General features: G+C 53.0%; 5 protein-coding genes across 5 annotated transcripts; 2 read left to right on the top strand and 3 right to left on the bottom strand.

Annotated features, from left to right (window-relative positions):
* Window positions 1-2,374: 2,374 nt before the first annotated feature.
* GCG54_00003445 (uncharacterized protein) lies at window positions 2,375-3,367 on the top strand (the record flags this gene model as incomplete). The annotated part of the gene is made up of 1 exon (XM_045403518.1): window positions 2,375-3,367. One exon carries the CDS (start codon window positions 2,375-2,377, stop codon window positions 3,365-3,367), a length of 993 nt encoding a protein of 330 aa, XP_045259706.1.
* A 990-nt stretch (window positions 3,368-4,357) lies between these two features.
* Window positions 4,358-6,737, bottom strand: GCG54_00003444 (Vacuolar transporter chaperone 2; the record flags this gene model as incomplete). The annotated part of the gene is made up of 2 exons (XM_045403517.1): window positions 4,358-4,450; window positions 4,503-6,737. 2 exons carry the CDS (start codon window positions 6,735-6,737, stop codon window positions 4,358-4,360), a joined length of 2,328 nt encoding a protein of 775 aa, XP_045259705.1.
* A 769-nt stretch (window positions 6,738-7,506) lies between these two features.
* On the bottom strand, window positions 7,507-9,516 carry GCG54_00003443 (putative sugar kinase; the record flags this gene model as incomplete). Its single annotated transcript, XM_045403516.1, has 4 exons — window positions 7,507-8,565; window positions 8,617-9,189; window positions 9,274-9,399; window positions 9,478-9,516. 4 exons carry the CDS (start codon window positions 9,514-9,516, stop codon window positions 7,507-7,509), a joined length of 1,797 nt encoding a protein of 598 aa, XP_045259704.1.
* A 3,152-nt stretch (window positions 9,517-12,668) lies between these two features.
* GCG54_00003442 (uncharacterized protein) lies at window positions 12,669-15,031 on the bottom strand (the record flags this gene model as incomplete). The annotated part of the gene is made up of 6 exons (XM_045403515.1): window positions 12,669-12,743; window positions 12,799-13,137; window positions 13,187-13,382; window positions 13,432-14,273; window positions 14,327-14,791; window positions 14,864-15,031. 6 exons carry the CDS (start codon window positions 15,029-15,031, stop codon window positions 12,669-12,671), a joined length of 2,085 nt encoding a protein of 694 aa, XP_045259703.1.
* Window positions 15,032-16,498: 1,467 nt separating this feature from the next.
* GCG54_00003441 (Succinate--CoA ligase [ADP-forming] subunit beta) lies at window positions 16,499-17,984 on the top strand (the record flags this gene model as incomplete). The annotated part of the gene is made up of 3 exons (XM_045403514.1): window positions 16,499-16,642; window positions 16,731-17,880; window positions 17,941-17,984. The coding sequence occupies 3 exons, from the start codon at window positions 16,499-16,501 to the stop codon at window positions 17,982-17,984; spliced, it is 1,338 nt and encodes a 445-aa protein (XP_045259702.1).
* Between the last annotated feature and the right edge of the window lie 737 nt (window positions 17,985-18,721).

Below are 18,721 nucleotides of genomic sequence, written 5' to 3'. Positions count from 1 at the left end.
GTAGCAGCCTCCTTCTTAAGTATATATAGCTCTATAGCCTCAGTAAGCTACTACTTAAACAGCTTATTAATAGTAATATTAAGAGGTTATAGTAGAGATATTATACCTAAGAGGATTAATATAGGCGTTATGCTAAGATCCCTTAATTTAGTAGTAATTAGAGGGGTCTTATAGAAGCTAGCTATATCTATAACGAGTAGGTATTTCTAGCTAGCAGTAGAGGTAGCATACTTATTATTAATCTATTAAGTAAAAGAGACCTTATTATTATATGTAGTGCTATTAAACTTAACTGTAACTTTAGGGCTATATAGGTAAGCCTCACTTACCTTAATCTTACTACCTATCTCTATAGGTTTACTATAAAAAATCAGCTTAAGTTAAAGTCTCTATATACTATCAGTATAGATATATAGAATAAGAGTAGCTTGCTGCTTACTCTAGCTACTATATTTAGTCTTATTAGCTACAGTATAACTACTAGCTTTAGCCTAAGTAGTGCTATTAAGGTATTTAAAAAGGATAAAGGTCTTATTAAGGTTTAAAATATATAAGTAGGGGAAGCGCTAGCTAAATTTAGTAGTAGGGACCTTAGTATATATATTTAGGCTAGGGCGTTTAATTAAGTGTAGTTAGTTAACATAATAGTAGAAGTATAGGAAGCTGTTAATAATAGATATATACTTATTAGGTAACTTAGAGGCCTACTTAGTAATATGCTAGCGCGAAATATTCCACCTATTAAGAAACCCCTAGAACTAGCTGTTTAAAAAAGTAAAAAGACTATAGACTTAAGTAGATTTATAGACCTTAGGAAATAGGTCTTAAGCTATTTAATAAAACTAGCTAGTAGATATAATCTTATTCTTAGTATGTTACTAAATAAAAAGTTTATATAACTTAGTCTTAAGGGTAGAGTAGTTAGGTTAATATATTAGCTAATATAAGGCTAAGTTAAAGATCTTATTATATACTTTCTACTAATTAGTAATAGTTCTATATAGTATTAAAAACTAAGTTATAGCCTTAGTATATATAGGTTAATATAAGCTACCCTTAAGGCGCTTCTTGCTAGTGTGTAATTACTAGCTTTAGCTACTAACTTTAACGTAGTAGTACTCTAAGAATAATAATACGTTATGCCTCTTAGAGTCTGAGTATATATATTTAATATGTTTAACTAGCTTAGAGGGTATATATAACCTTACTGCGATCAGGCTAGGCTGTAGCTTATGTAGCTTCTTATATAGAGGTATAGAGGTAGGACCTAGTTTAATATTAGGGTTAATCTCTCTGAGAGGGTGCTATATAGCTATATTGACACTAAAACTAATAATATATAGCTTCACTTAAAGTAGGGAAAATTGTAGGATCGCATAGTAATAGTAGGAAAATAGAGGACTTACTGCTTACTGAAAAGAGCGATATAAGGGCTCTAAAAAGAGGGTATTTTCGTTGGAATAGGTGGTGTTTTGGGTAAGTGTGGTGGGGGTGGCAGGGGGGTCGGTTTGCGAATCTAACAAGTGTCTACGGTAGATTAATCACGCAAACCCAAGTTCCCACACACGGCGAAAACGACATGTGAGCAAGACAAGGTTTGTTCTTCCAGGACCAGGGAACAATACCGCCGATCCTCATCACAGCTCCAGTCGTCGGTGCGGGTACCCGAGGCAGGATTGGCCCCACCCGGCCCGGCACCGCCTCCACCATCATCTTGACGTACCGCCCGGATGCCCGGCTTCTCATTGGCTAAAGTGAGCAAAACGAGGAATACGACGGCCGAAAGTTGGGCCGCGGGAGAACGAGACATGACAACCTTCGACCACATCACCTTTGCATTTCTGATGACCAAGGCGACCTAAAGAAAAGCTTCATTCATTGGAATTTGGCCAGCGTTCCAGGAAGCAACTGGAAAACATACGAGCAATACGCTTCGGTGACCATGCACGTGGCGGGAAGGCGCATAGAGTTCTCCCTGCCACTTTCAGCTCTGGAAGCTGGGACGATGAGGTGGCTAGGCAGCTGCGCCTCTGGGGACGCTCGTGGAATCTCATGGGACACTGCATGCTTCCTGCCCCAAGTGGGTGAGGAAGCGAAGGGTCATTGTCGAATGGACGATTGCAGAGTGTGAGGCACTGCCATTCGCCGTATTTCGCGCTCTTCCTTCATGGAGGCGTTGCTCTGCAACCTCTCGAGGTCAAGCATAACTTGGACAGGAAGGCCAACTCATATAAGACTTGCTTGCCCGTGTCCTGAACAACCTTGTGTCAAGAGGCTTTGCATGTCATCATCCCAGTCTTTTCAACGACCCAACAATCCCAGTACAATTCATCGGCATTTGATATTTTCCACCTTTTTAATAGCAAAATTAAACATGTCTACTCTGTCCGAGACAATTCGGCCCATTCTGCGCACACCTTGCCTCCCGTCGTATTCTTCTGCTGCAGTGAACCTGACTGAGCTGTCGCCGAGAACACGGTTTTCAAACTCGCCGCCGACCTACGATGATGCCACAGCGCGTTCATTTTCCAATGCTAGCATCAGACCTCCTCCGAACACCCCGGATTCTCGCTCCTCTGAAACCTCTCCATCTCGAGCCGGCGAGCGCTTCACCCCCACAGTGCAATTTCAGATCGAGTCCTCGGGGAAGCATTGGATTTCTCTCCCAAGAGGAACAAGGCCAGATCCCATCCCGGTTTTCCGAGTCGAAGAGGGGCGCTGGAACTGCTCCACGCCAGCGTATAGGTCCCTCCGCTTCTCTCGCAGCGACAACAGCTGCATACTGGTACGAGGAGACGACGCGGCACAGATGCCCATTTGTACAACGCTCTACCGCTTCGGACCTGGGAAACCTCCAGTCTTTCGCTTGAAAAACGAGGAATCGTCGCTGCATGGCTCTGCATCACTAGCAAAGATATGCGAGGAAGATTCGGACTTGCAGATACGCCCAAAATCCTTGACCTCCCGCACCCAGATCCTCAAAACCCCACACGGAACCTTTCGATGGCGCTACGCTTCCCGCAAAGAGCGCGCCGCTGTCGACGGTGCGGACACGCTACTCATCTGTGAGCTGATTCAGCAGGCTGTTCCTGCGAATGGGATGAAGATGCAGGAGAAGGCTTCGCGAGTCGCTCAACTGGTGCGCGGGGAGAAGACGAGAACGCCGGGGACCGGAAGGAGTACGGCCGGCAACGGGGGCCGGCTGATGATGGACTTGTTCAGGTGGACGGATCTGAAGGATGGGGGCAAGGATACAGTAGAATGCCTCTTCGTTGCAAGCTGTATTTGCATGCTGAAGAAGGAGGTCGACAGGAGAAGAATGCATCAGCTGATGGCGGTTGGAGCTGGTGTTGCCATTATAGCCTGAACCTGAGGGAACTGTAGTATTCACATCATTGATCGTCCTAATAAAGAGGCCTCCTGCCCATTTGCAGAAGTCGACCTAGATGTGAACGATAACATAATGCAGCTATTGTTAACCCGAAATTTACATAGAACAATGCTTACTTAGGCACATCAACTAGTGAAGAGTAGTTTATTTGTAGTAGCTAGACGGACAAAAGGATAGCCAGCGTCAAAGACTACGACTACTTCGAGGCATACTGACCGTTGTCAGAGCACTCATCAAATTCTGCAACTGATTCCAAGTAAGCGCCAAGGAAAAGTGCGATAGACAACGGCGGCTTCAAAGCGTCCCTTAATCATCCTCGTTCTTCAATCACACAATACTTCAAGAAGAGAAACAGCAGAAACAGATAGTAGTGCGTATGATCTGCCTTCTCAAGAAGACTTAAGAAACGCTCCAGACATGTTCTCAACCAAGCCTTTGGACTCAGCTAGTGGATCAGGATTCATCGAAACAGCGTCATCGAGACTATCCTCCGAACCTCATTGATATTTGAAGCTGGAGTCGAAGCTTGCAACAAAGCAATCCTCATTCTTTCAATGTGGCTACAGTGAGACGCACTGCTTGACGCAAAATGGCCGTTCTACACTTACTCCGCACCATCGTCATCGTACACAGGACCGCTCGAAACTTGTCCAAACACCACAGAGTCTGAACAGTCAAAAGCCAGGAGTTCCGAAAAACAGAAGCTCGTACCGATATCTGTGATGCAATATAACTATACTTGACCGACAAAGAAAATGTATTTTTTTTGATGCACAGTCCTATCCCATAGACATTTACACAATGCTTCTACATCGGCCTCCGACTGAGGTATCACGCATTATACCAGAAAAAGAGCCAAAGCAGCACCCGGTCCAAAGCCATGTATGTTGACCACCAAACGAGATCTACGCCAGACATCCACACGGGGTTCACCCACACAATCTACATTCGTCGAGTTCTCGTCACTTAAATGAGCTCCTGGCGGATAGGCTCACCGGTGCCGTTGATGATTTCCCAGGCCATCTTCTCCCCGTTCAGCCTCTCCATAGCTCCGCGGTACTGACATTTCGTTAGCTTCCCATTAAGTTTTCAAAGATCGGCGTCAACTTACAGCGAACACAAAGTTCAATATAAGCGCAATCATCATCGCAACGCTGATAATCAACGGCCCGACGAGGTTATCAAAGTCCTTTCCGCTGCGGTCGATAATCATCTTCCTCCGGCTGTGCATCATGAAGTATCCCCACATACCGGCAAAAACGGCGATCAAGATGTAGGCAATACCCATGACCTCGGCGAGGAAGTTCTCGCCGGCGGCGGTGTACAGCGAGACGGCCAATGCACCCAAGAGGATGCAGATGTGCTGCCACTTGAGGAACGTGCGCTCGTTGGCCAGCCACACCTTGGGCTCGATCTTGAGCTCGCCCGAGTTCTTGAGCCACTGAACCGGCTCGACAACACCTTCGGGCAGCTGCACCTGGTTCTTTTGTGCTCTCTTAGCCTTGGAGTACTTGGACAGCGAGAAACCGGGGAGGACGGAAGACAGCGTGCCATAGCTGCGCGGCTGTTGGTCGCCATTCTCCTGGTTCGAGCCAGCCTGCTGGTTTTCCGTGGTGCCCGCTTGCCTCGAGCGAGCGCTCGCCTCGGCCGCCATGCGGTTGGCGAGATAGGACGTGCCGGCCGGCGAGCTTTTGGAGACCTTGTAGGAACTGACTTTGTTGCCCAAAAAGCTACCGACGGCCTGCTCATCCTCGGCGCGCTGGGCCCGACGTTGCTCCTCAGCTTCGAACGCCTTCTGAGGATCCTTGCGGATGTCGGCTTCCAGATCGCTGAGCCAAAAAGGAAGGCTGTTGACGTAGTCTTCAAAGAGAGAGGCGACGCCGTGAACGAACTTGGAGAATCGTGGAGTGGGGTGAACCAAGTGGGAGCCCATCAGATCCGCGACCCACGCGGGACGCTTCCGGTTGGGGTCTTCCTTGAGCTTGATCTCCAGGATGGCGTAGGGGAAGCGGGAGACCTCGCTCTGGTTGATGGCCTTGAACGGGTAGGACACGTTTGAACCGTCAATATCGGTGCGGTGCCACTCGGAGGGGTCACGGCAAGGCCTGTCGCGGTCCAAGGTATCCTCCCGAATGAAGGCAACCTCGGTGTCGATCGAGATACGGACGCGGTCGTCGGCGGGTTTCTGGAAGGCGGTGCGGGCGTAGTTGGCGCGAAGTACGGGCTGCAACTTGTTCTCTTGAACGAAAGCCTGGAGCGCCTGGACGGTGTTCTTGAAGTTTTCAATTTCCTCGGCCTGCACGCCTTGTCGCTCCATCTTTTGCACCGTCTTCTCCATCTTGTATGTTCCGTCGATGAACGGCTTGATGTACTTGTCCTTGATCGTGAACTTGCGCTCCTCGCTGGATCCCTGCTCTCCGACAATCTTTTGCTCGATAAACAGGTCAGGCTTGGAGCTCAACTGTCCGTACCAACGCACGCGCAACGAAGAGGCCTCAGCCTTGCGCTCCACCTTCTTTCCGTAGAGGTCGAACTTGGGGCTGTCGAAGTAGAGCGACGTAATCGTAGGGTCGCTGGAGCCGTCGAGTTCCCTGGCCGACTGTTCGCTGTAGACAAGCGCGGGAAGCCGTCTCATGATGTACGTCTTCACCTCCAGCAGGTTGTCCGGATGCACCCAGAACTTGTGGGCAGTGTACCTTTCTCCGTTATGCGTCTCGCCTTGGCTTTCCAGGTCCAGAGGCTGCTGATCGGCGCTGCCCTCGTCAAGTTGTTGACGGATAGCGTAGTACATGATGGATAGCTTGTTGAGCAGTGGCGAGTAGCCCTGCTCGGAGTTGAAGGGCCGCTGCGACAGGCTCAGCTGCATCATGGGGCGCACCTTGTAGCGGTCGCCTCTCTTGCGATCGTGCTTCTTGACGATCTTGAGGAAGCCCGTGTAGTTGATGTTGCTGTACTTCTTGAGCTCCGAGATCTCGGTCGTGATCTTGTCGAGCTCCGCTTCAATGTCCTTCAGCTTCTGGGCTGTCGCGGCGTCGGGCTTCTTGACTTCGGACCCGTCCTGCTCCTCGCCCTCGCTGGCCGGCGGCGCCAGATCCTTGAGTTTCTCGAACGCGGCATCGATGCGATCCTTCAGCACGTTAAACGTCTTCTCCTGAAACTGCGCGACTTTCTCGAGTTGGGTGTTGAAGATCTCGTCGCAGAATCGGTTCTCGTCCTCCTCGGTCCACGCGACATCCTCGTCGTCGTACTTGTCCTCTCGCAGGAGGGACTTGAGCTTCGCGTAGTCAATGTACTTGTCTTTCCAAGGCGCATAAATGGCCTGCCGCAAAGTCTTTCCGAATCGCATGGTGGGCTCGTGGCAGCGGCGGCTGCAATTGCTGCTAGGGGCTCTTCGGGAGGGATTGTTGGTGAAGCTGGCGAGCTGTGAAACGTGCGCTTTGTTTATCGGTCGTCGAGGGATTGAAACGGGACAGTGCACGTCACGAATTTGCCTGGATGTTGTTCTCGATCAACTAGATCCGAGCCGGCAGGCCTAGGAGGAGGAAATTTCAACAGGCAGAAAAGTACATCGGAGAAAGAGAATAGAAAAACAAGCTTCGGCCGTCGCAAGGTGATGTCTGTCGCCTTGGTCCGTGGCTGCTGAGGCGCGGCCCCACACGCCTCTCCCCGTTGCAGCATCGCAACTCCACCGTCCCGCTACCTACACAACTAGCGCAGAGGCCATTGCCCTATCAGCTGCTGTGCTCACAGGCACGTGTATTCGCTACGGATGCGGACGTGCAGCAACGAAACCCGCAGCTACCCCTGCTTCACTGCAGCATCCTCGCTTTTCGCCTCAAAACATTCGCGAGCTGCAATGCGACCGAGGCACGGTTCCACGTCGGATCAGTATAAAATCTCTTTTGTGTGTGAAGAACTTCTATGTTCGTAATGAACGACTATTATCATTATCGTTGAGAACCCCTCGAACAATCCATCCAGAGAGTGCCCGAAATCCACGGTCTGAAAGCCGCAAACCAAACCCCTTGAGCCAAACCGTCTAACCCACGCCGAAAGATTCCGTTCCCCTTTTTTATCTCGTCAATCCGTCGTCAGCCCGTGAAAAAGAAAATGTCTTAGTTCTGCAGCCACTGGTCAACAGCGACATCAACCTGCTTGCGGTACTCCTGCTGTGTCTTGCACTGCTCGAGGAAGACCTTGTACTTGGCGTCGAAGAGGAACTTCTCTCCCTTCAGAGTGCCGGGCTTGACGAGCTTGCCAGGCTTGCTCATGCGGTCCATAATGGACCACAGGTTCTCCGTGGTGCCGTCCTCGGACGCGGTGGCCGCCTTGGCACCCAGCATGGCGGCGCCGTGGACGACGGCAGCGTTGACGTAGCGGGGCACGAGAACGGGCATGTCGCAGATGGTGGCCATCAGATCCATGAGCAGCGGGTTTTGGCACTGGCTGCCGGACATGAAGATGGTGTTGAGGACGTGACCAGCGTTGTTCATCGACTCGACGATCTGACGCGTCTGCATGGCAATGAACTCCATAGTCGCGTAGTACCACAGCGCGAGGTTGTCTGTCGTCTTGTCGCTGCTCAGGCCAATGACGGCACCCTTCATGTTGGGGTCGGCAACGGGTGATCTGTTGCCCCAGAGGTCGCCATAAAAGAAGAAGTGGCGGCCTAGGTAGGAGATGGAAGGAGCGTTCGCCTTCTCTCGCATGTACTCCAGATGAGCGTTCAGGAAGTCGTAAATGTTCTTCGACTCGGCCGTGGCAAGCGCCTGAGTCTCGACGTATGCGGGATGGATATCGAGAATGTGACGGAGGAGCTCGCCGGTGGCGGACTGACCACCTTCGGCCATCCAGAACTCAGGCAGAAGCACATCGCGATAAGGACCCCAAACGCCGGGCACGAACACAGCTTCTCGGGACATGGCTAGGTGGCACGTGGATGTTCCGGCAACCGCCGCCAACCTATGGAAAGCCTGGGACAGGTCGTTCTTGGGCGCCTCCTCGTCGAGATGATCAGGAGGGAGCTCGACCTTGGCTCCGACGGTGCCGATCCATCCAGCGTACGCGTCAATCACACCACCACCGACGGCAATGCCCTCGGGAAGTCCCAACTCCCGGGCAGCCTTCTTGCTGAGAGTTCCGACGAGCTCGCCGGCACTCTGGTACTTTCCGTTCTGCGATTCTTGTTAGCCAAATGTCCTCGATCCACGGGAACCGGCGCTCACCACCCCGTTGACGCCGCCCATGCGCTTGAAGTTGTCGTTGCAAAGGTCTTCCAGACCGATTGTCGTAAGGAAATCCTCCTGCCAGCCCTTGACGCTGCCGTCGACACCCACAGGGACGTAGCCCTGCTTGCAAACGGTGCTGCAGAAGCTTCGCGTCTCGTTGCCGGTGGCCATGTGCGTAAGGGCATCCGCGAGGTCGTAGAACTTGCAGCGGTCGAAGAGCTCCTTGGGCATGTGGTTCTTGAGCCAGAGCACCTTGGGAATCTCCATCTCGATGCTCATGGTGCCGCCGACGTACTTGAGCAGGTTGTGGCCAGTGGCGTTGATCTTCTCCGTCTCCTCGACGGGACGGTGGTCCAGCCAAAGGATGACGTTGCGGTCGTTGCCATCGGCGTTATCGAAGTCGGGGCCTGTGACAGGGACGGGAACATCGGTGTCGTCTCTGAAGACGGCGAGGGAGCAGGTAGCATCGAAGCCGATTCCCTTGATCTTGGCAGGGTCAACCGAGGAGTCGATGAGAACCTGCTTAACGCAGAGGCAAATGCATGCCCAGATGTCTGTGGTCGATTGTTCCTGCCGATGGTCAGCTTACTTTGTTACGGTTGTGGAGGCTGTCGTAAAGCTGGAGAATACAACAGGAGGATCGGGAAGACTCACGTAGAATCCGGTCTCTGGCTGCCACAGCTTGATGGGCTCGGTGGCCAGGGCCTTGATATCGCCGGTCTCATCAATGATGCAAGCTCTGGCGGAGCCAGTGCCCACATCAATTCCGATGTAATGATCCTGTCGATTGCTTCAGTCAGTGGCCCGCGCTCGTGTCGAGGGTGAAATAAGCTGATGAGCTCTTGGTTGGCAACTCACGAGAAGTTGGGGAGGCCTAGAAGGAGGACTGTTAGCCATCTTGAAGCTCTGTTGTCAAGCCGATGTGAACCCAAAGGACCGGGGCATTGTTGTGAGCGCGATCGATAGCTTCGCAAGAAGAAAGACACCATAGAGATTAAACTTACTCCATCTGTGGCAGATATTCACCCATTCACGCGGTATTGTATGACGTAGTGCAAAGTTGGGAAAGTGAGACTTTGGGGTCTCGTTTGTTTTGTCGACTGGTGAAAGATTTTAGCACGAGTGGGAAGGCAGTAGAAGTTTTGGATCCTCCAGGTCCATTAATCAATGGCACCCAGAGAAAAAAGAGGAGTGAAGAGGAGCTTTCTTAAGAAGGGAGCTGGACCTCAACACGAGCTGGAGGGGCGGCTGGAGACGAGACACACCTTCAACACTTCTACGACGGGGATTGAGCTTGGTGCTTGCGCCGCCTGCCCAGGACCTGGACCCCTTTTGCCCCTCCATGGAGTGGGGTAAATAAGGTACAAGAGCTACCCTGCGCATTTGTAGGCCATCGATTGTACATGATGCGGAGGAGGGCCAAGCTAGAATCCCGCAGACAGGCAGAAAACAGAGAATCAAAGCAGCCAAACCGCCAAAAATGATGGCAAGCTCGGGATGGATCCGCGGCCTGTGTCAGCTGCAATTCCAAGCGCTATCGGGGGCCGGTCAGGCTCACCCTCGTACCGGGGGCAACACCGATGGGATGGAGGGGTGTGGAAGGGGGCATCCACTTCGATATGCGGGCACCCACCCAGCCCGCAGCACCGACCACAAGCCGCGCCGCAAGGGACCTTCGGGGAACGGGAACCTGAACCTGACCTCCACTGAATTTGGGGTGTGTCCAGCCGCCTGTTGGGAGCCAAGCAACCAAGGGGCCCAGTCCATTGCCAGCTCTGCCCGTCGAATCTGCTGGATGCTGGACTACAGCAAGGGGGGTTACACCGTGGGATTTCCGGGGCTCGGGGAAGCAGCCACGACTTCTGGGAAGGTCCCTGGATGGCCAGGCCCCCAACCTAATGCTCCAGAACTTGCATGCGCTTCCGGGAGAGCTCATCCATCGCCTTCTCTCTCCCAGTTGCTCTGGTCTCGCCCCAAGTGCCTACCCCTACACCAAGTCCAGAACAGAGCTCTTTGGGTAACCAGAGGCAAAGTCGAAGGCCATGAAAGGAAGCATAACCCCGCCAAATGACAGCATTCCCCACATGCTTCCAGAAGGGGGTGCGATACCATCTATGAACAGGCGGGCTACTTTAATTTTAGCAAGACCTGGAGAAACACTTGGCTAGGTGGTGACGGGAGTTGTGTGGCAACTCAGTGCTCGCTCGCTCGCTCAGAAACGAACTTGGGAGCTCCCTCCACAATTATGATGTTGCTTTTGTTTGAATTTCAATGTTATTTCGTCCCGTCTCCCGTCACCGCCACCACACCCGTTGGGCCCCAATGCTACCTAGCATCTACACCACTGACTGACTACCTTACTTACATCCTAAGGACACTACCTATGTAACAGCATTCAGCATTCAACATCCGAACCAGACCAATCCAACCCAATGGGTTTCAACGTGGAACACCGTGCTTGTAGGAGACTTTGTGGTCTAATCAAACAACCCAATGGCTCACTAGATAGCAAAGCAGCTTCTTCTATCAATAGACGGTCAGACAGCAGTACTTACACACGGAGATCTGCATACCTTACGCCAGCAAGGAAACAATGAGGCACCAAGCCCCGAAAGAAGGAAAAAGAAGGCGAGACACAAAAGAGACAAGGGCGCCACGTCGGGAGGCCCAAAAAGGATGGTCCGGCTGCCATCCGCCGCCTCCCGTCCCAAGCCACCAGTGCCTTCGACCTTGCCAGTGTGCTGCTCCTCGACTGCCATCGACGTCGTCGTGGGGTGCTGAGCGAGTCCATCCTGCACTATCCCCATACTATTTCCTTCTCCGTCCTTTCCGCCTCCATGCGACCCAATCGTGGCCCAACGCCTGTGTCTCTCTCTCCCGTTCCCCCTCCAAGTTCACACCAGTCTGCGAGTGCCTCTTGTGACCGATCTAAACGGCCAGGGTCAGCAAGCACGAGGTCGGAAACATTGCCAGGAACCAGCCGCAAGAGAGCATCGCAGCAGGCCGCGTTCCAGCCCGCTCCGGCAACATTTCCATGCACCTGCACCATATCGGAGTCGCCCACGCGCTGCAATACAATGAAAAAGGGTTGTCATGCAAGGATTCCTACACATGCGCGCTGCGTTCCCTTGCAACCCTCCTCCCAACTAGCGCAGAGTCAAGACTGTGGGGAGTGGGACGTGGGATGCGATGCAACAGCAAAATCCATGATCACAAGAGCTCATGTGGAGAAGCGTCGAGAAATTTCATGGGGCGCGACTGCATTTTGCATGGCTTCGAGATGCCAATAGAAGAGGTTGCTTGTCATCGCCATCACGGTTTCCACGGAATCTTACATGTTTTCGGCATTTCATTATTAAAGCCAAGGTGATATCTGACCTCCCGAGAAGCACGATAAACACGAATTGTCACGATACGTGAAAAAAAGTGTCTGCGCGCCATGTGAGCATCAAACCCCTGATGCCCGCTGCGCTGTCACCCGTCTGGATTTGCGGTGTGTCTTGGATGCTTTCTCAGCCCTCGTCTCTGCCCCCTTGCGCATCGTCTATAAACATTATCTCCGCCGATGTAGCCATAGCCTAGCCTTGCCGAGCATGTAGGTTGGCCGCGATACCAAGGAGCTCGTCCGCCGATCCCCTGCCCGGCAAGTCCGACGAACGGAGGTGCTTCGAGAATCACCACCCCAAATGCGTCTTCCCACCTGGCGCCCGCACCTCCGCTGTTCCGTATGTGCCGATCCCCCCACGATCGACTCTCATCTCTTCCACCCGGGCTTTAGTTCATGGATCCCGTTTTTTCTTATTCTCTATCGTTGGATGCGTTGGCGTTTTTGCTTGTGTGACAAGTGTTTCGATTCGCCCACACCGCCTTCCAATCAATTGTTTCTTAAATGTCAACGACTATCGCTTGGCAACGCGTAATGCCACCAAAAAGTGTGCCTCGTGTGTTCAAGATGCAGGTATGGTGTCTTCTAGACCTCCCCAGAATGACCTGACGCCGCCCCACGAGGCCCTGTCAATATGCCGCTTCCCACTGGTTCAATGCAATCGCTAGTAATCGAGTTCTGTTTCCCATTTTCTGTTCTCTGCCTTCACTCTTCCTCGATGAGATTTGTGGTCACCCTGCTATAGATGTCAGCGAATGTTGGCCGGTAAATCTTCTTGGTGGTGCGTTGCTTACCTCCGCCTTCCGCTTGCGGTGCACCGGCTCGGGGGTACTCCTCGAGTATGTCGGGGTGCTGCCCCGGGCTTGTGTTGCCTCCGCGTGGCAGCTGTAATGGTACGCCCGGTTGCCGACTAGAATTGTATCCAGCCAAACCCATTCCTGCGCCGTGTCCAGCCACTTGTTCTCGAACTTTTCTTGACATATAGGGCAGACACTGTTGATTCTGCTTGACGCATCTGGCACAGGGATGTACTTGGGCTTGGCTTCCTTTTTTTCCTTGCCGGGGCTAGACGAGGCATCGCCCGTAGATGGCGGGTGGTCGACATCGATTGCCTCTCGTGACTTGAGCCAGTCCTGTGACCTGTTAGATACTGCCACACCTCAAACCAGACAAGAGACATACATTATTGTCGACATACCAGCTACGATGCTGGCCTCGCTTCTCTGCTTCTGCAAGCCGTTGATGAGCTTTGAAATGCCAATCCATGTGCGCCATCTTCTTCTTTCTGCCCTCCTCATCTGTCTTGAATCGTCTGCCACATTGCGTGCATTGCGGTCCTAATTGCTCATAGATTGACGCAATCAAATGCGGCTGGTATCTACAGAAGAGTGAGTACAGTGACAATCATAGTCACGGGAAAAACTTACTGCTGTTTGAGCGCTGTGGCATCTAGCTGGTTCGCGTTCATATTCGGCATGGGAGGTCGCGGCATGCCAGCTAGCAAGCTGGCAATGTTCGGAGGCAACAAGCCGGGCGGCAGCATAGGCATTCCCGGAGGGGGAATTGGCGCGGGAGCCGGCGGTGCTGGTGTTGGCGTAGCGCTTGGCGCACCTCCTGACAGCAATCCCGCTTGCCGCAATCCTGCAAGCAAGGCCAAAGGGTCCGTAGCGGGCGGAGCGCTACTCTGCCGTTGAGGCTCGGCTCTTTGTGGTGGAGGAGATCGGATCGCCATGTTCGGGAACGGCGGGGGCGGCGTTGGTGTTGGTGCTTGTGGTGTAGCTGACTGACGGGTCAACAGAGCAGCAAGAGCCCCTTGGCCGAAGAGAGCGTCAAGTGTCACGCCTCCTGACTGCTGAGGAGGTCCGGACGGCGGTACTACAGGCGCCGCAGCAGCGGGCGGTGGATGATGAGGGACAGGCGTAGCAGCAGGGGCATGACCCTGGGCCGCGAACGGCCTCACTTTTACAGCAAGATCGGCTACTTGATTCTTTATAAGGACCAATTGGTCCTGAGGCAAGTTCTGGTGCTGGAGCAAGTTCTGCACATCCAACAATGCCTTAAGTCTTTGATGAACACTATGATCATGTGGGTTCTGCGCAAACTCCAACTTCGACGCATCGATCAACTTCTGGATATCTTGACCCAGAGAATCTTTGCTTATCACACCAGTCTGAGCACCCGCAAGCCCAGCGTGTGGCATTTGTGGAGGGGGCTGGTAGGGACCAGGGGCCGCTGAAGGCGGCTGAGCACTATACGATGCTGGCGGGGGCTGTAAGTGAAGTCAGCATGAGTTACGAATACCTAACGAACGATTTGACGTACTGCGTATGGCGCAACTTGTGGATGATGTGGGAGCGGAGCACTTGGAGGTCGGTTTCCATTCGGCTGTTGCATAGGAGGTGGCTGGCCGTAGGGTCCTTGGTGATTCGATCCAGGTCGCACACCCGGAGGCGTGGGCGTCTCGCGATACGGCGCACCAGGTCGTCCACGTCCGCGGCCTTGTTGAGCTTGAAGAGCCGAAGTCCGGGCTTTCATGAGCGCGCTCTCGATGGGCTGAGTGACTTCCGGAGCAAAGACTGGACGCTTGTCCAGAGATCCGGGGACCGGTTCCTTCCATGTGCGCAACATCTCATCCATCTTGCGGCGTACTTGGCCGTCGACTGCGGCATACGCTTCCATGAACGTTTGATATAGCTTTGCTCCGAAGAAGAGGGTGTACGGAGTTCCAACATTCTTGACAATCGAATCGAGGACGTAAAGGGCTGGCAGCTTCTTGTGTGCAGGGGCCTGGGGAATATGTCAGATGTTGAATAGCGATGCAGATGGACGGTGGCTCGTCAGTCGAGAGCAAGAACCTACCTTCAAGATGTGGTCCTGCAGCACTTCAGAGATGACCTGTGCATGTTCGGTCTGTTCTCTTGCAATCATCGTAAGATTGCTAATTTCGAAGCGCACGTTGGTAGTCAGGTCCTCAAGAGCCTGACGGTAATCTTCCGCCACTTCGGCGGCGGAGGATTCGTATGACATTGTTGAGAAAGTCCCCTTGGGTTGCGAGATTTGATATTGTTTTTGATCTGTCAAGAGCACGCGAGCAAAAGCGAGCAGAAATCGCAGAAAAGCGAAGGAGCGACAGGAAACACCTCTAGTCCTTGTCGGCCCTTCACCGCGAGCACTGGAAAGACGAGTGAACCACCGTTATTTGAGAAGCACAGCACTGTCGCTCTGATGGGAAAAAGACGACGCTGGTAACCTAAACTGGGAGGGCCGAAGTGCAGTTTCCAACTCTTACGTCCAGGCCTCCTCCTGCTCAATCCCCCGCACCAAGCCAACCAGATCCAAGCAGATGGCGCGGTAACCTCTACAACATCATCCGACGGGAGCTATCGCATCCACTTGAAGTATGCAATGGTGTCTCTGTGTGATGTATGTGGACGTAGGGGAGTGTCGCGACGACGGCGCGGAGCGGGTGGCTTTGGCAGTTGGGCGATCACGAGGGTATCGTTGCGGCGATACTCTGTCAGGAAGTCAACCAATATGAAGGCGTTTTCGATGGATGTTCGCGTCGTCAGCGATCAGGGTCGTCTTTGCAAGGTGTTGTTGAAGGAAAGTCGTTGGAATTGGCGGGAACTCGGACGTGGTCGACGTGCCAAATGAGGCGTCAGAGTGCAACAATGCCAGCCAAAAACCTAAGATACCTGCCCAAGCCCATGTCCTGCCGAGCTCACGTGTTTTGGCGGTGCACGGCCCAGGAGCTGTGGCTGGAAGCAGGAACCAGAAGTCCCAGTTTTGGATTGGATGACAACCAACGAGTCAAATTGCGCTTCAAGGTGTTTGCTATCTCTTATCTAATCGCTTGAATCAAGTCTCTATGGCCTGGTACACATAGCACAGCTACTTTCAGGCCCTTGATGCAATGCCACTCAGATGCAGGAATGCTTAGGAGGTGTAGTAAAGGACAGAAACATCACAACTTTGACTTCTTGGCGCCTTCGTCATGGGGAAGGTTCCTACCTGATGATTTTGGCAGATTGCACTTCGTTAAAAGGTCCCTTATCTTGGTCGTCTTAGGTAAGCAAGCGTCCCATTCCACCTACCTGCTGCACCATCTGAGCGGCGGTGCATCCTTTTACCGGGTGCTCGGTCCAGCGTTCCCTTTGCAGGACAGGACAGCTGTCTCGCTTCGGTTGAAGCTTTGTTCCGGGCGAAAAACAGCCAGTCGGGGCCGGGAATTCCCGCGGACCAGCAGACACACCTCTGGTTTTCTGCATTGCTGTGATAGCGCTTTTCCCGTGAAGCCCCCGATTGCATCACATTACATCCGCCTTGGACTTTTTGGTCCTCGTCTTCCCTTTTTGGCCCTTTCGTCACTGAAAGCGCCTTTTCCGTTCTCCCACTTGGACCCTCTCCCCTCTACGGTTTCGATTTCTTCGAAAAGGTCCCCTCTCCTTTTTCCTCACCCCTCGTCGCGACACGCTTCAATACACATCTTCGACAATGTTCAAGCTCGGACGTAGCCGTTTGGCTTCCGCCATCCCCTCGAGGCTCGCTGCCCCCGCCGCCAGATTCCCCGGTGTTGCTCAGCAACAAAGGAGAAACCTGAGCATCCACGAGTACCTCTCCGCCGACCTCCTGCGCCAGGTAAAACGTCCCGCGATTGCGCCCCACTCTCCTCAAGCCAGGTTTTCAGGAGCTCCCTATCAACTAACATCTGTCGCATTCTCGATAGTATGGAGTCGGTGTTCCCAAGGGCTCCAATGCGAAGACCGCCGCCGAGGCCAAGGCCATTGCGAAGGAGATTGGTGGTGAGGACATGGTTATCAAGGCCCAGGTTCTCGCTGGTGGACGTGGAAAGGGTACTTTCGACAACGGCCTGAAGGGCGGTGTTCGCGTCATCTACTCGGCTCACGAGGCCGAGATGTTCGCTGAGCAGATGATCGGTCACAAGCTCATCACCAAGCAGACCGGCGCTGGCGGCCGCCTCTGCAGCTCCGTCTACATCTGCGAGCGCAAGTTCGCTCGTCGCGAGTTCTACCTCGCTATCCTGATGGACCGCGCCACCCAGGCCCCTGTTATCGTTTCCTCCTCCCAGGGCGGTATGGATATCGAGACTGTCGCCAAGGAGAACCCCGAGGCCATCATCACCACCAACATTGACATCAACAAGGGTGTCACCGATGAGATTGCCCACGACATCGCCGTTAAGCTCGGCTTCTCCGAGCAGTGCATCGAGGATGCCAAGGACACCATCCAGAAGCTCTACAAGATCTTTGTCGAGAAGGACGCCACCCAGATTGAGATCAACCCCCTCTCCGAGACCTCTGACCACAAGGTTCTGTGCATGGATGCCAAGTTTGGCTTCGACGACAACGCCGACTACCGCCAGAAGGAGATCTTCACCTGGCGCGACACCACCCAGGAGGACGCCGACGAGGTCCGCGCCGCCCAGTCCGGCCTGAACTTCATCAAGCTCGACGGTGACATCGGCTGCCTCGTCAACGGTGCCGGCCTGGCCATGGCCACCATGGACATCATCAAGCTCAACAAGGGCGCCCCGGCCAACTTCCTCGACGTCGGTGGTGGTGCCACCCCCGCTGCCATCAAGGAGGCTTTTGAGCTCATCACCAGCGACCCCAAGGTCACTGCCATCTTCGTCAACATCTTCGGTGGTATCGTCCGCTGCGACCTGATCGCCCACGGTCTCATCAACACCGTTAAGGAGCTTAACCTCAAGATCCCCATCATTGCCCGTCTGCAGGGCACCAACATGGAGGCCGCCCACGAGATCATCAACAACTCCGGCATGAAGATCTTCTCCATCGACGACCTCCAGACTGCCGCCGAGAAGGCCGTACAGCTGTCCAAGGTTGTGAAGATGGGTAAGTTGTTTCAGCCTCCGTGATGTGTCTGAAATGAGTTGTGCTGACTGGGATTTTAAGCTCGTGATATTGACGTCGGCGTCGAGTTCACCCTTGGTATCTAACTCTAGCGTTGTGTTTAGACTGGCCTCGCCCTGTACATTAATTAACATAGCCCTAGGTTGATGGCGCTAGCACTGGGAGCCAAATTCAAACTGTGTTCAATGTCATTTTGACGTCCGTCGTTGTTCTGTGTGATGGTGACCTCTTCTTGTTTCGCTGTGCTGCGTATGCAACTCTTGCACATGAACAGAACGATCGACCTTAAATCGTGTTCGATTCCAAGTATTGAACATATAACTCAACATACCAACAGCTTCTGCATCTGGGGATTTAGAGCTTGGTGAGCTGTCATAAAGGCGTCCTGTAAGCAACTGGGCAAAGCGACGGTGAGAAACTCTCGGAATGAAATTGAACGGTTCATCACACAGTTTCAAGACAGGCGCGCCGAAGTACGATTCAATTTCTGACCTTTTTGGCGCCACATGGTCGCGGCAAAAGGCCATTTACGCAGTGCTGGCGCTTCTACGCAGTGTCCGTAATTAAGCGAGGATGGAACGCGGCTGGCCGTGTAAATGGCCTGGAATTGCTTGTGGCATGTTGAGAAAAAGAAAGTGGAAGCGCGGAAGGTGGCAGCATACAAGAGACGAGGTGGAGTTTGACAGCTAAAAATGGGCATCGTGAAATGAGGTGCAACGCAAGCGGGCGCTTATTAGGCGACCTCAGCGGGCCAGGTGCAGAAGGAATCTGGTCTCGGAGCCGACTTCATCTGGAATTCTGGATGCATTTGCTGGCGCTTGAG

The sequence above is a fragment of the Colletotrichum gloeosporioides genome (genome assembly GCF_011800055.1).
Source record: "Colletotrichum gloeosporioides strain Lc1 chromosome Unknown consensus_74, whole genome shotgun sequence".
Lineage (NCBI taxonomy): Eukaryota > Fungi > Ascomycota > Sordariomycetes > Glomerellales > Glomerellaceae > Colletotrichum > Colletotrichum gloeosporioides.
Note: the sequence above shows the minus strand (reverse complement) of the source record. Positions and strands in the feature narration are given on the sequence as shown.